Source organism: Patagioenas fasciata, chromosome 4 (genome assembly GCF_037038585.1).
Source record: "Patagioenas fasciata isolate bPatFas1 chromosome 4, bPatFas1.hap1, whole genome shotgun sequence".
In the NCBI taxonomy this organism is placed as follows: Eukaryota; Metazoa; Chordata; class Aves; order Columbiformes; family Columbidae; genus Patagioenas; species Patagioenas fasciata.
Window position 1 is genome coordinate 72429123 of NC_092523.1, and position 17096 is coordinate 72446218.

General features: G+C 39.7%; 1 protein-coding gene across 16 annotated transcripts in view; it reads right to left on the reverse strand.

Annotated features, from left to right (window-relative positions):
- Positions 1-17096, reverse strand: part of ANK2 (ankyrin 2) — a 366844-nt gene that overhangs the window by 180761 nt on the left and 168987 nt on the right. For 3 of the 16 annotated variants that reach the window (XM_071808165.1, XM_071808171.1, XM_071808172.1), the window contains exon 1: positions 15493-16384. The exons of 11 other annotated variants lie outside the window; for them this stretch is intronic. In XM_071808165.1, coding sequence (XP_071664266.1) covers positions 15493-15615 — 123 coding nt within the window. In that variant the 5' untranslated portion in view covers positions 15616-16384. Of the gene's footprint in view, positions 1-15492; positions 16394-17096 lie in introns of those variants that run through there. 2 more of the 16 variants (XM_071808138.1, XM_071808133.1) reach the window with 1 other exon arrangement.

The following is a 17096-nucleotide window of genomic DNA, read 5'->3' on the forward strand; positions in this document are numbered from 1 at the left end:
CTCCATTGTGCAGCGGGATGGAGCTTGGGCAGGCAGAGTAACCCCAGTCAAGCAACTGTGATATGTGTCCCTCGTGATATCCAGCGCCCTTCCATTTCAGAGCGTCTTTTCACATCTGTATTAGTTCTCACCAGCCCCATTCTGTCACTACTACAGATCATTTATTTGGACTTCATGGGCAAGAATCAAAATTTGGCCCAGAGGCAATTACAAGATGGAAAATAGGTCACAAGCCCCCATAAACCACTCTTCTCTCCAACACTTTCTCTCAACACTAGGTTTCCAGCTTTTGTCTCTGACAGCATCTCTGTAATTCCAAGTGGGACAGAGACACATAAAATTCCAATTACATGCAATGGAAAATGAATGTGTTTCCAAGTGCAGTTGTTAATAGGCAGGATCAGAAATAGATTCCAATTTATCCAGACCTGACTCCTGTTACCCTTCCTTTCAGAGTGTAGCATGTCTCTATGCAATCAGCCTGAGCAGAGAAATCCTATGGACTTGTTTTTGTAAGTGCTCATCAACAGAAACAATAGTGCTAAACTTGTCCTTACACTGTACTAAAATGGCTAAATAAAAGTTGATATTGCGCTTTACAACATTTCCTGCTACCTGAGACTAAAATTAAAAAATAAAATAGAGAAGAGGTACCAAGATTCCCATCTCACTTGAACCAACTCCCTATTTTGTGAAATACTGCACTGAACTTAGTCTTTTCCCTTCCTTGTACCTGCAGGTACTCCATCCAGATGATCTTTCACAAAAAAAAAGCAAATTATGCTCTATATTTGTGATATTTATAAATGACTGTAAATCAGCAGTATGATAATTCATATCAGCACTGATAAAGTGAAACAGTAGATGCAAATATTTCTATACATTTGACATGTCCCTGTTTGTCAGATTTCTGGTAAAGTTGCTAATTTTCTAAGCAAAATGTCTCATGGAACTTAACAATAATATTTATAAACAGTCTAACATAATCACAATAGTTGCTTTAGTAGGATTAATTGTATTGCAAAGTAGAATAAGCACAATTATTTCCATTTTACATACATGGAAGCCAAACTTCAGCCAGATTCAGACCTCAGCTCACTGACAAAGACCCACATCCCAGGTCTTCATCCAAAGCCTTAAGAGTTACACTGCAATTCCCACTTAATTTGCATCTTACATTCAGAATGAGTAAAAGAGGGGGCGGAGCCGGGTGGGAGAGCAGGAATTATATGGCATGCTAAACAGCAGCCAAAAAAACACAGATAAGTAAAAGTACATATCTTATGCAATAGTACTCTAAACCAGAAACTAATTTTATGTAATGAAATACTTGAGAAGTCTAGCATTTCCCAGGCAAAATGAATACTGAGTGAAAGACCTCAGATCCTATGCGAGATTTCTGATAAGTTCTACTGCATTCAAAGTGACAAATGAAATCCTTTTTTTATTACTGCAAAGATGACTCATTTATGGGAGGATATCAACACCACATACATGGGAAGCAGCTGTCTGATTAAATGAATAATCTATTCTTATCCATTCTCTATAAGCCTGCTCCAGCACCCACTGAAGTCAACATGATCTTTGACTTTGAATTTCAATAGATCAGTTTATCTCTCGCCAGGCGGCTCTCCCTCGGTCACTGCTCCAACTCTCTCTTGCAGTAAAGGACTGTCAGGGACAAAAAAATAAAGAAAATCCCATGCAGTTCTGTCAACGAGTTTTTGACAACCCACAGCCTCTTCAATCAATGGTCAAGCACCTTCAGTCCTTCTGGAAGCAGTGAGGCCATCAACATTTCTGTCTATGTGTGTTACTGCAAATATGTGTTTATTTTCTTTTTTATCTATTTTTTTATATTACATGTATTATTCTAAAAGCACATTATAAATCAGAGAATTATCCCTCTTTTTCTCAAGCTCCCTCCATAACCTATATAGCACAAAATGATATTCATCACAAGGAAGAATGTGACAGCTTTCAGCACAGTATCAGAAAAACCTTCAGTCTTCTAATGCAAAATGTTTTAGGTGGAAGAACAGAAGAAAAAGCAAGAAAGCAAAGATTTAAAATAATTAAAAATTGAAACTATAAGCCTGCCACTGAATGTTCAACTGTTAAGTATTGGGTGGGGGGGAGAGAGGAGAGAGGTTGTTCTTGAAGTGAAAATGTCACAAATACAAAATCAAAACTCCCTCCCCCAACTCTCAAAAGAAAATGGCAGTAGCTCAAATTTTGCAGGATTATTAAATTGCTTTGGATCATGAGGACTGTATTTCACCTTTTGTAAAGATGAATAATCAGTAACTTCTTTCAAATCTCTGCAAAGTCAAGCTTTTGCTGTACACAGAAAAAATGTGTTCATGTAAGGGCTAAACAACATCCTGATGTACATATTCAACATTATACTACTGGGACAGAAGCTTGTGCACGATGGCTTAATTGCTTTTTCGAAATGACTCGGATGCTTTTCTAATATTCCTCAGCTGGACACTTCAAGAATTCCATGGCTCCTTTGAATATTCACATACATCATAAAAGAGGACTAAAGTTATTATTTAAAAAATAATTAAAATATTTTATATCTATTAGAATAACTCTTCCGTGTGTCATCTGCAAGATGTTTTCTGTAGACACATTCTCCATGTGTGCCAAGCAAAAACTATCTACAGAACTAAACTTTGGCCCTTCTTCCCACAGTGATCAACACCTAATGCTGCATTATCTTTGCACAGTGAAGATGTACCTATTTTTAACACTTGTGCAAATATCCTAGGTAAAGCCACAAATGCCCTAAAGCAGTATTTAGAAATGAAGATTTTTGTTGATTCTCCAATCTTATTTCTCCAACAATTGGGATCCCCTGCCCCTACAGAACCCTGAGAGGAAATCAGCAAGTTTCTCTATTAGTAACCTCAAGAAATTCAAGGATATCAAAGAATACATAACATATTAAGAATCTATAATACAGTTTAAATAACCTCAGCATATACAAAAACAGGACGAAAATGTGTATCGCTTTTTATCCCTCTGTATAAAGTACTAATACCACCAAAGCTCATATACAACTGCAACAAGCATCTTGCCATTATAGGTACTGCATGACTCCTAGTTGCATATACACTATTATGAAGTAACAGGAGACTATAAGCTAAAACAGTCAAACCATATTTCAGATAGCCCTTTCTGAACTGCTTAATAGAATTATTTAAGTCAACTTGAAGGACCATTGATTGGAAGGATCTCAACTACCAGAAATTACTTTCAAAAGTAAAACCAGAGAAAAATATTTAAACCTAATGTTCAAACAGGTTAGAAGTGCATGAGTCCCTTGGCAAGGCTGAAGCGAGCATAACCATTCTTCAAAGGACATTACATCGATGGCATGTGAATGCCTGGAGTTCTGGTGCTGAGAAAAACAGTCTTGATTTTAACCCTCTGCAAATTTCTCTCCAATTATATTTGTGATTTTCCTGCTCTTTCTGCCCCTGTTAATTATTTTAGTCATTATCTTCAGAATAATATTGAGTTTATAAATAGTTTCAGAACACTAAAGCTCTCCTCATGCCAACAACATGGTGATTTGAACAGGACAAGTCACAAAACATGATACTTGTGTAAAGAACATTTTGGTCCTCAAGGTATATTTGCTGAGCATTATTTTCCACTGTAAATAATCTCTCTTTCCACCATGCAGTTATACTAATAAAAACAGAACAAATGTTCACAAATTACATTAGAAAACACAACGCACTAAGATGGTTAGGTAATATGAGGTGAATGATCTTCTGTTTGAAATCTTCTGGAAAGAATCCCAAATCTCCTGAAACCATTAGCAAATCTTTCAGGGATTTCAATGAGTTAATATTACACTATTTATTATTATAATCAAACCAAGTGTTCTTTTATAAGCTTTAATTACAGCTCCGTATCTCTCAATTACCCTTGTCCATCTCAAAAACCTTTTCCAGGAGGAGGCTGGTTCTTCTCAACTGTTCTGTTTTCATAACATCAGGTTTGTATATTAAGCTTGGTATGACCTGGTACAGTAAAAAAGGATCAAATATCGCCTTCTGTATTTCAGGCTTCTGGATTAATTATTGTTACTACAGCTATGTAGAGGCTACAAAATAACTATGGTTTATTACTTGAAATAAAGGAATATGTACTACTAAAACCACCCAGGTGACTTCCAAAATGCCTGAGATAAACAGAAAACTGGTGTTAATTAGCCTTTTCTACTACCTACATACTCATAAGATAAAGCAATACCTTGTTTCCTCCTAAGCTGCCCTTAGAGGATTTCCTTTTGTTCTTCCCTTTTAATGAAGTTACCAAGCACTGCTCAGAGCAAACACGCGCTAGGGTTCTCATCAGAGCACTGTACCAAAAGTCAGAAACAAATGCCGCAGGGACAAACCCACAGGAGCCTACAGCCCCGCACCAGTGGCACCACACCGTACAGCCACAAATAGCTGTATCCCGTGTTCTTTCCATAACCGCATTTTCATCAGCAATGCCACACCACAGGCACAGGGAGGACACCCTAATACTTAAAACAACCGTGTTAAGGGCTAAGCTGCCTTAGAAATACAGGGGGAGATGGCCAAGCGTGTACATCCTTAAGCCTGTGAGAGCTCATGCTGCAATGCAGAGCTCCGCTACACAGCCAGCTCTCTGCACGGCTATTAATTATTTCTGATTTCACTTGTTTGGGAAACCTTTTTCAAGGCTTCATCATTCACCAGGCTAACACCATGCCCTACTTCAGGGAAACCGCTCTATTAAAGTACATACTGCTAGTGCCTGTATCTGGGGAAAGATAAGTTAGTAAATAAATAATTACCAAAAAAGTGATGGAGTGGTTTATCTACCTTTCAGACAACACTGCAGGCTTTGTGTTTTCCTTGTGATAATCAAGAAAAAGAAATAAAACATGACTTGGGGAATTTTTTGTCATCCCTAAAATATCCCTGATGCAGCAGCGGTCATTCGCTGAAGTTGCCATTTGTCAAATGCTATTAGGTTGAGCAGCACAGGCAGCAGGGGTGCAGTGTCAGTGGGTGACAGCCGGCTTCTTCACAGAAAACACAGCAACAGTATTAAGAATTCAGCACATATTTTATCTATTTGCTACAGAGTCTCGATGCTTTTCTTCAGAAAAAAAAAAAAAGGTTGCTGCTACACATCAGTTTCTATTGTTTCTATTGCCACTGACCAGTCAAAATAACTTTTTTTAAATCAAATTCACTTTTTTGTCTTCATTGAATACCATAACCAAAATTATTCCATAATCCTTAAAGCCACATCTGCTTTGGACACGGAAGCTTGGCACATCAATCCAAGACTCAAATCAGCATTTTGAATTTTATTGAATTCCTATCCATCTATCCCTACTTCCATGAGCAACACATAAAGAAATAGGTACCATTTGGAAAATTACTGGTTTTTACATTTTGCTGTTACATAGAGTTTGGTTTTTTTGGTTTTTTTTTGCTTGGTTGGTTGGGGTTTTTTTGCGGGGGGCGGGGTGTTTTGTTTGTTTCTTTTTGCGTGTGTTTTGTTTTGTTTTTTAATTTGGTGCGAGAATGTAAGCTTTATACTGCGACAGACCAACAGTATTATTTCAATAATCTCTTTCCAAGAGTGACTAACAGAGCTAATATTAAACCTGTGGAGACCCTGCACAGAGGCTAAAACAGAGATAACTTACATTGTTACCTGACTCAGCTGAGTGCAACTGATTGTACCTGACCTGGAAACTCGGGCAGCAGCAGCCACCAGGTTGCTCTGATGTCCAGTAACACATTCATCAGCACAAATGAAAAATACTTGCCAAGTAAAACTATTCTCTGTTAGCTGCTCAGGGTCTGAAGTTCTGTTGTTTATTAAACCTTAGTTACTGCCCCTTACCGCTGCAGTAGTGACAGTGTTATCCATATGGAGCATGCAATTTCTTTCCTCTCGGCTGCTTTGGTGCCTTTAAAAAAATATGAAGCAGGGGAGTAGGAAGGCTCAATGAGGTCTATCTGCTCCCGAATAAATCATGGCCTGAGCAGTGAGGCACTAACCAGCTTTTATCTGTTCAAGTCTCCTGTTGCATTGTCAGCTTCACTGGTTTTGAGTAGTGACGTGTCTTTGTTAGACATCTTGACGTACCATAAGCCTGAAATAGTAAATAATTAAAAGCATGCCTAAATTATTAAACCTAAAACAGCCTAGAAAGGTTTGTAATTATGGTTCTATAGGCTGAAATAATTTTCTACCAGCCTGGGGAAATAACAGCTACATCCATTTCGGGTGACCGCTGGTTCTCAACACTAGCTTTGTTCTGCATACAGAAATAAAGATAATACAGATCTGGATTATTAGGAAAGAAAAATGCATATCCTTCCTCAGGGTGGGTAGAATAACAGCATTGCATTAATATTTTCTAAATATGAAACACAGCAAGTCTGTCATGATCTGATCCAGCCTCAATGGACTTTTTCAGTGCACATGCAAACAGCACAACCTTTTTCATGTAGTGTTCCTTCTCTTCCCCTTTCCTTTTTTTTTTTTTAATTTTTTTAAAATCTCTTTTCATCAGAAAGGGAACACAGTCTGCAATATAATTCCCACGAGCTATGGTGAGGATTTTGCTGGAGGATGAGAAGCTGACCTTAAATAGAAGAGTTCCCAAATACGTACAGATACGAAACATATTTAGGTTCCGTTCCCTAAAACTGTCTCTTTTCCAAAGCCCTAAGCAGCTAATAAACATGCTAAAATTTGAAGAGGTTAACATGCTAAATTTTTCATTAGCATCAACAAATAGACAGTAATTGCAGACTTTTGTTTTAATTGCAGCCTTTGTTTTCAGTCACTTGTAAAAGGTTAGCTAGCAATTAATCTATATTGATCCGTATGTGGAAAGTCTTAGTATAGGAATGAGTGTTAACATGGTTTTGAAGTAATCCCTGAAAAACTATCACCAAAACACTGTATCTATTTGCAATATATGGAGCTTTTATAAATAATTACTGAAAGAAAACTCTTGAACAGCGCCAACACTGTGAACTATCTGAAATTCACTTAATTACAGTCAGATTTCAGTCATTCATATAATATGTTCTAATACTGCATGCAATTGTGTAAAGTCTGTGGAATATCCACTCTTACTTCCACCTGGGCAACTCCATGGACTGGTGAGGAAAAAACTGTTGATTTTAGCTGTCTAAGGCTAAAGGATTGCTAGCAGGTTGCTAGCAGGAGCATTCATCAAGATGTAGTTAAGTATAGGAGAGCAGTTCTTGCAAACTGTGTATCTTCCCCTAAAGAGCAAGCTCCCAGTCAGAGAAGAGAAGTTTGTCAGATGTTCAAACAAAACTATCCAGTGTCACGATGACGGCACAAGCTTCAAGTAACAACTACATTCTCAAAAAGTAACATGAAAAGTATTCTGTGAGCGTAGAGAGTCAACTCCGTAACGTATGGAAATCTGTTTTACTATCAGCTGTAGTATTTTGCTAAAATTCTAAGGAAGAAAAAAAATATTAAGTTTGGATAAAGTTGATGACAAGCTCACAAAAATGCAAAATATTTCTTAAAAATTAAAAGTAGCTTCTGGAACTTACACACCACTTTGTTAGGACAAAAACAGATCCTACAGGTAACAAACGTTTTTCATCACATCTGAAAAAAGCTACAGGACTGATATTGTTGACCTACAGCTGACAACTCTTTCTGACATCAGGGAACCTTTTTCTAAATAAGGGTGAGTTCAGGTCTCTACTTTGGAACGTGTTCCATGTTTTGACTGGAAATGAATATGGAAAAATATTTAAAGGGGAAACTCTTCTGTTACATTAGTCAACAAAAGCCTTAATTACTGGTAGAGGATCTATGCTTTGTTTAGTCCTGTTCTTTAAAAATTAAGACTATTTCCTAAATTTGTATTTGAATATGACCAGGACATGAAGGGATGACTGCCAGTCACCTCATTAACCTCCAATGTACACAATAACTCACTTATAAAGCCCCAATACTAAAGTAGTTTTAACACTGCTTTAAGTCATCATAGAGGAGTTAAATATCAGATGTGTACAAATTGTACATCAAATGCTTCTTCAGTATGTTGACTATACAACACTTAAGGAAGACATTCAAATGGATACTTGATAAATATGGATTCATGAAAACACATTTGTTTCAATTCTGAAGCAATATTTATGTGTTTGCAAATAAATGGATGAAAATATCTATTACAGGCAGATGCAGTCCGTGATGCTTCCCACACTCCTGATCCCCAGAAACGTGCTCCAGTTGGGCTGTAAGTCTTTGCTGGTGAGGGCAACATCTTGGGGAAAGAACCGTTGCCTGCATGGTAATAATCCTACTATACTGCTTATAGACATACTCACTGTTTCCATGCTCTGGATGTGCTATATGTTGGCAAATATATACACCAGGGCATGGCTCCAAATCTTGCCATTAAAGTAGGATCACTCAATGCTCATATGCCACTACTACTTCAGGTGCCAAACTTTCCCCAGGAGTTCAACGGAAAAGCCTGAGGGACAAAATTACAGCAGCCAAATTCCTAAAAGCTTGACATTTCACAGTTTAACATCTGACATCTACATTACTCCTTTAGCTCTTGACCTCCATTTGTAGAAGTTTCCTTAAAACACTTTTTCTTTTTTAATTGCCTAACACAAAACTGCCCAAACATACTGCGATAATTCTTCCAGTGTGCAGAAAATGTCACCAAATGGAAAGGCCATAACAAGACATTTTATGAGAAGGCAAACAAAACCAAATGAAAAGCCACAAAAGTTTATCAGGGATAATATTCTTCAGTGTGTAAATACTCTCTCATTTTTTCCAATCACTCATAGCTCCTGATAAGTAGAATCCACACTTGTTACATTTGTAGAGACCAGGATAGGCAAGTTGCCGTAGGCAGGTACTAGCATTTCCCCTCTCTCGGTTGCTCCTTTTAAAGTTCAGCAAAAGTTCTTTTTACTGAAATAGATGGAATGTGACACGAAAACTTAGGCATTTTGGACATTTTCATAATTTTTTTTGAAACAACCACATTATGGATCAATCCAGCCACAAAATCCAAAGTGTATGCCATTAAATCGGATTGCATCAAGCTTTACAAAGGAAAAGGGTAGACTGAGCCTGCCAGAAATACATTTTCCTCCTCCCGCAGTATCTAACACAATGGAGCTGTGAGCCCAATGGTTTTTCTCCATCAGGAGAAGGAAGGTGGGAGAAAGAAGTGAAGAGATATATACACATATTTGTATCACTCCATCTTCTCATGGCTAAATGAGAATTGTAGCCCCAGCTCTGCTGTCAAGGAGCACTAAACAAGCTGCCAACCAAGTAGCAGCTTTGGAGTCCCCAGTAAGTCAGATGTCCTCCACTCAAGTATTCTTCTTGCCCCATCTTATTGTAATGGAAATAATAGGTAAAACCATTGCAAACTTTCTGAAAGGATTATATTATAATACAGCTTGATTTCCCTCATGCCCCCCATGCCTTCCTGCACAACCAGCAGGGAGTGAGAAGGGATTTAAGACTCAGACCGCTCCTGTGCGCATCACGCCATAGAGGACAAGGACCAGTGGGTGCAACATGTGTGCTACATGAGACCTAGACCCAAGCCCAAGCATGCTTCTCTTCACTACATACACAACAGGCAACTGTTACCACTATCTTTACTTCATGATGCCTATGTACTAACTTACCGCACAATTCTGTCTATTGAGACAGTGTTTTTCTCAAGTATTCGAGATACGCATTAATTTAAAAGTTGTGAAAAGGCATATTTACCCAAGATACCAAACCACACTTTGGCAAATGATCTGCATTTTTAAATACTGTCTACATATGATTAAGATCAAATAAATCTTGTCTTTCCAAAATTACCATGGAAATGAAATTTAAAAGTCACAGAAAAATCACGCAATGGTTAGACAACAAACCAACATTAAGGCGAGGAAATTTAAACTTGTAGTGGAGGTTACTCCTTTCCCATCAGAAATAAAGGAATTGGAGACCAGTCTTTACTACAAAGCCTGGCCTACTTTATTTCAGAATATTCTGTATTTGTTCCCCGTTTAATCATGGCAAGCAAAGCAAAAGTCTCAAAGAAAAGTAGAGAAATGATGACACTTGTCACTACAGTAACATTCTGTATCTGCAGAAAGGTGAACAGAGCTTAATCAGTCATTACTTTAGAGCCCCACTTGTTTTTCCTCATTTAGATTAAACCCACAGTGAACTTAATAGCTAACTCAGCTGAGAAAGACACACTGAACAGGACGTGTGTTAAATGCAGTGAGAGTGCCTGCACAGATGAGTGTTTGCAAGCTTCAGCAGTGTTACATGCACATCGCCCCTCAGGTAGGACACCTTGAAACTAAAGCAGCAAATACCAATCTATTATGAAATGCAGTGTCATGGAAAGAAACTCCATTTTACAAAAAGCAAGCAAACCATGGGGTATTATTTTAAAGTCAAGAAATACCTACATAATGAAAACAGAAGTTCGAGATACAGAAGGTAAATGCTCAAAGGGCATCAGGAATAGGCACCACCTACGCAAACAATCAGTTATGAAACATCAGAATTTTTTTTTCATGGCTGAAGAGGCATTTGAAACATCTAGAAATTCTAGTGAATCACAGAGATGTTTGCCAAGGCAACCAACAGAACATTGAACAGATACAACATATTTGTCGCTAAAGAAAAAAACAGCAGGTTAAAGCCGCAATAAACCTTGAAATCTTCAAGCATCCAGGGGTTAAACAGTGAGAGACTCCTTCTTTCTCTTCTTTAGCCCAATGCAAATTCTATATGATGCTGCAGCATGTTCACATCAGGTGAGATACTGTTTGTCATTTATGAACCCAAGTAGGACTGCCCAAGAGTAAAGAACTATACCTCCACACCACCTCCTCCTTGGGATACCTCTTTCTAGCATGTCCAAGCCCTCAGTAATTCCTCCCTGTCCTCCCTTACTCATTGAAGCTTTGGCCCTTTCCAAAGGGTGAACTTTGTGCCTACCAGTCTCAGTACGGAGCCCATGTACCAAATGACAAATGCTCACTTCCCCTGCTGAAAGTATGCTTGGGCTTTTCCACCCTGTTCTGAGACAAATATGACATCATTTTCTACATGAATGAGATTTCTTTCTGATATTCAGTTTATTAAAAAGGAGATGGTAATATAAAAAAAGTCTGCTGTTGAAAGAAAACAAAGAAAACTCAGTCCCTGTCTTCTGCAGCTACGTAATGGAAGCCACTTATTGAATGCTGACTGCTCCCCATACACACCTGAATTCTGCTGATGGCAGCAGCTCTTTATTTTTCCCTCCATCCTTGTTTTTTAGCAGATGTCACCTAGCAGCAGCAGCTCTCTGTGAGCTTTGACAGTGGTTAGGGTGTCAAGTGAAGGACAAAATTTACTGACGTGCAATTGTTTCTCAATCTCCTTTGGCAAGAGATGGTGAATATTCCAGATACTACGGGACAATTTATGCTGAAGAATACTGAAATTGTGGTGCTGGCCTTTTATAAAATATATAAAAGTTTAAAAACCTTTTTTTAAACTGTGTATTTAAATACTAAATACTCAATACTCACAGTAGAGCCCAGAGGTCAAACTCTGTCCTCAACATTGATGGTAAAAGGGTAACAGACAGCAGCTTACCATACTTGTATGTTCAAAAATCAGTTTCATTTGTCAGCAAAATCAATTTTTAATAATACCTTTTTTTGTTAGGGGGTTTATTTTTTGTGGGTTTTCCAAAATCTTTTCAACGCTTGTCACATGCAAAGACAGGAAGCTTTGTCTGCTCTAAAACATATTTTAGACAGAGAAAAGCAAGCATGTGTTGCATATTGCCAGAGGCTAGGAAGCTGGATTCCAAGGCTGTAATTCCAGCTTTGCTGCTGACTCAGTGAGTGACCATCATGTAAACACAACCATTTCCCTTTCCTCACTCTGCAGAAGACAAGCCACATTCAGCTATCTCACAAAGACACTGAGAGGTAAGTGGAACTGGGCCTTACATACGCTGTGTTTAGGTATAATGGAATTAGTCATGCCTAAATTTCAATAAAATCTACATATTTTAAGCTACTCACTTCCTCTGTTAGTACCTGGCTTGTAATATTCTTTGTACATTTGGGTATCCATGCAGCTATTCAGACCATTGAGAGCTTTTTTTTGTTTACATACATATAGTTACTACAGTACCTGTTTCTCAACATCGCAAGAAGAGATTGCATGCATGAAAGTGAATAATTCCCATTTGAATGCAAGATGAGCAGAGCCGACCCTGGTCAACTGGTTTTAAAAATCAATCAACTCAGTCTCAGAAAGAATGCAGGAGAGGGTCTTGAAATTTGTCTTCAGGCTGGGAAATAATTCTGTTAATCTTTCCAGCATCAAAAATATCTGAGGACTGCAAAGACATGATCTGAGCAAGAATGCTGCTGATGCTGGCCATTTTCCCAGTTCTGCTAATGGCCAGGGAGTTGTTATTGTCCAAAGCTATGTCAAGTAGCAGACATGATGACATTTAAGAAGACTCTGGTCCCACCCAAGAAGCACAGAAGCTGCAGCCATGGTTTGTAATGCTATCATCAAGGCAGACGATTACTCTGCAAAACAGCATGAAGCAGAGTACTCAAGAGGCAAAGCCACAAAGATGTCTCACCCTGCAGCAGCCCTGGAAGCCAGAGGAAGCAAGGGACAGTACTAAAGGATTTCCAGTATGCTGGCAGAGTGGAAGAGCTGAAGTCATGGCCTCTCATTATCCTCTTTTGCATAACCAGGATGTTCCAAGGTCGGAGAAAAAGTTTCCATCCCAAGGCCGAATCAGTACTTCATGCATGCAGCACATATCGGTATATGGCATACATCCAAATGGGATTTTGAAAAGACAGTTCACAATATCTTATCATTAGCATATTCCTCCTCTCACTGTCATTCTCACAAGTAAAATGGATCTCTGCTGTACTGAAAATCCGGTCACTGCAAAGCAATAGCTTTTAAATAAATCACAAAGCTGGGACCATATTCCCCATATGTAGAAAAGAGTCTACATGCCAAGAGCAATCAAAATTCATTTACATTTTGTCTCTCATGGGCCTGTACATACAATTCATCCATAGCCTCCATTTTACAAGGAAGTCAACAAAATTGAGAGGGCTCTGTACCTACTGGGAGATGGTCAGGTTTCACAGTAGAACAATTTCTTTTTCTTCAGCAATTTAAGTGACATATATATAAATAGATATATCACTTATATATCTCTCACAGATAATATATCACTTAAATTGATGAAATACAAATATTCTATATTGCATATAACATATAGTATATATTTTGCGTATCTTGTGCATGTGTGTGTCTTTATACATATCGTCTATCTAATCTGCTCTACGTGACACATTCTGCACAGTATGTGCATGTACAGATACAAACATAACAAACCTATCCGTGTGTTGCTGTATGTCTCATGTAGAAGGAGCAAGAGGGAAGGTGCCTGGCCTAACCCACACCCCTACCAGCTGACGGCAAGTTCAGGGTGCAGCCGAGCACTGGTTTATGTAACAGCAAGGTACGGCTGCGGTAAAAAAGGAGACAGGAGTAAGGGCTAGCACTGAATATTAAAAAGGAAGAAAAGCAAACAACATTCAAGTATTCTCCATATTTTCTAAGCAAAGACAACTGGTGTTTCCATTGATGAAACAGGATATGTGAAAAACAGGAAAAAGAATACACACAACGATTAAGGAACTGAGATGGGTGCTGGGCAAACATGAAAAAGAGACTCTCCAGCAAGGACGTACACACATTGAATAAATAAATTAAAAGGTTGTTTTGATGAGAATTCTGCAATCAAAAATGTAATCACAAAAACTACCTTCTGCTGCAGTGTCCCATTTAGGGGATTAGGATAGTAATCACAATCTGCCCCAAGCAGCTCTGTCCCAGCATCCAAGCACTGCGTACATTAGAAATCACATTCTTGTTTTGAAAAAGAGAATTTTAACACAACCAAATAAACTCTGCAAAGCAAGTCTTTCAACAGTCAGGGAGGTCATACCCAAAGGTCCCAAAGGTATTAAACAGCCTCAGTAATTTAAGTTATCCAGCTCAAAACATGAAAATCTGTAAGACTGAATATAAAACGAATTCAAAATTTTTCAGGTATGCCAAGGGAGCAGATGGTTTCTGAATCCTAGAGATCTGCCAAAAGGATCTGTAAATTCAAATGTTACCATTGCTGGATTCTGTTATTTTTCCTTTTACAGAGAGATCTGTGTTTATATGCAATGTAGCAGAAAAAAAAAAGGACAGATCGTATCTCTTGATATTATCCCTTCCACAAGAAATTTATAAAGAATGGATCAAAACATGGTGTCAGTGAGTGAGTTAATGCATACTACGATCTAGAGATTCCTGAGACGGGAGAAAAGAAATGGTAATGAGGGGGCATTAATGCAGGTGCTCCCAATGCAATCCAGTCCTAAAGCTACTCTTAACAGAAGCTTCATGTTTTTAAATATTGCCTTCACTGCTGTATATTACTTATGTCCTTGGAAACTGTAGAGTGATCTGGCAAATAAATCACCTATCTTGATTTTTTAATTCATCTTTTTTTTTAAGGCAGAGATTCATTCTGCATTTCTAACACAGAAGGAAAACAACAGTTAATTAGAAATTAGAAGAGACCTCCCCCAAAACCGAAACATCTAAACAGATATGCCTCAGCAGAATGAAGATTGCCACCAGCAACAGATGCAAAAAACTGTCAGATTGCAGACTTGTGTTTCAGGCCCTGGGTAGAAAAATACACCTGCAGTGTACACTGTAAATACACTGAATCACGGCTGCTAGCCCAGGAGCAATGACTGGTACCTAACTGCATAACGACTCAGCTGACACACCTAGCACCACAAGACAGGTCTTATGTGCAGCAATTAGCACTGATGTTTTTGGTAATGAGGTAGGAACTAAACCTAAAGAAAATGGGAAATGGAGGAAAAACACTGTCGTAAAGTATAGAAATGCACCTTCATTGCTGCAAAGCAGTAACAGCCACCTCCCTCCCTGACAACTTCTACGGATCAGCTGGAGCCATGGAACACCAGGTTTCTGAATGGTGAAACCCATCTCTAGCCCCTTTGGGGATGAAGGGAAGGAAATTCTGGTGTGCCCATGGCCATCTTTATTTACACGTTGCCTGTGTAGCTGTGGACTGCCATGACTGGTATCACTTTAACCTCACTGCAGTGGGGTTGAGCCCACAGTGAGTTTCAGAGAGGACTGGAAGGGATGCAAATGGGAAATATGATATGAAAGATCAGGAAAATGAAGGGCAGAGCAACAGAGGTGTTCATTGCCATCTGTAAAGTGCCGCACAGAGAGAAGGAAGGGTGTGGGGAGGAAAGAGGGAGAAGGGGGCTGTTTTGCCCCTCATACCTTGCGTTTCCGATCTGCCCTAGAGATTTTCCGTTGCCTTTTCCTTTCCTTCTCGAGGTTTCTCTCCCGCTCTTCGAGTTCAGACTCTCGAACTTTTTTAATGGAAGCTGCTGCATGAGCCATTTTGGAGAGAAAAACACCAGCTCCAAGGAAGCCGTTTTCACCGCACGCAGATATCCAGGTGATTTATTTTTCCTGCAAGGGCCCTGGCTGCAAGCCAGAACTTCACGGCGTAATCCACTCTTCCTTGTCCGGCACTCCAGAAAAGGTCACAGCTTTGCCCCAGCCTCTGCAGCACCCATAACTCAGAGGCATGAGAGCCACGTCCACACACGCAATGCACGAAAGTGCTCGCAGCCACACACACAACAACCAGAGAGCAGCCGGCAAATATCTGCTAGTAGGCTGAAACCTCTTCAGCTTGGCTGTGACTGCAAGTGAAGACAAGCTTCAGACTCAGTTGGTAGAAAAAAAAGGAAGGGAAAAAAAAATAAAAAAGAAAAATCGACCTTTAAACACACATCACCAAATCAGAAAGGTCTTTGGGGATTCCTCCAGATAGGCTGCGTCTTCTGACTGGGAGGAAGGCTCTACTTCAGCATCACCACCAGGTGGGGGAGGGGGCAGCTCTCTTCAGCTTCTCACATCGCCTTTATGCAGGGTGAGAAGAAAATGGTGCAGTCTGACTTACTGACTTGCTGCTGAGGCAACCGTCTGCACTGGAGCCCAGCATATGCTTTCCTGCTCCTCTCCCGCGGCGATCTTCCCTTATTGCCGAGTCAGTCAATAAGAAACCAGGAGCAAAAGCTGCCGGGCTCAGAGAGCCCAGCCTCAGCCTGCTCACCTGCAGGCAGCGCCTGCCCTGCTACGGCATGGAGAGCCGCCTGGAAACGGTTGCGATACCCAAGTCCTCATTGTGCCTTTATGCAGCCACGTGAGGCTGCATCAGGAGAGCTGCGTTAAGCAGCAAACCACACGCAGCGAGGAGGGGGACGCTGCTGGGGGAAGCACGCAGCGTAATCTGGGCTCAGCCGGCCCCGCTCAGCTCAACTCCACCGCGGTAAAAATAATACCACCGAGTGTGCTGTTTGTTACTATTCACTGCCAAAAGCTGCTTTCAGACGCTCCCTAAGGCAACTTATGAAGCCTTGTGTTGAAGATGGAGAATGATTATAGCTGTGGACCAACAGATACCAAAAGAAAGAGACTACATGTTGTTTGATTAGCGTCCCCCTTCTCTCCCCCTCAATATCCTTTGGATTTGGGACATTAATTTATAGCGTTAATATCAGAGACAGATGGGCCTTATTGCTTATCCTCCTGCTAAAACCACCATATCAAAGCTCTACCCCTGCATCCCTGGGTAACTGTTATCACTATTAGCGTCAGGCATTTATTCATCAAAATAGGACACACGTAGATAAAAAGAGCATTTGCATTAGTCCCTGGAAGACAGCTGATCACATTAAACTCCTTCCAACAACACTGATCCAGTCTCTTCTAGGCAGGTCCTGAGGGAGAGGAGGAATACTACACTCTGACGCAGCAGAGATGTTTGCATCCCCGGCTTAGGCAGCCCAGAGAAGGTAGGGGTATGGGAGCTC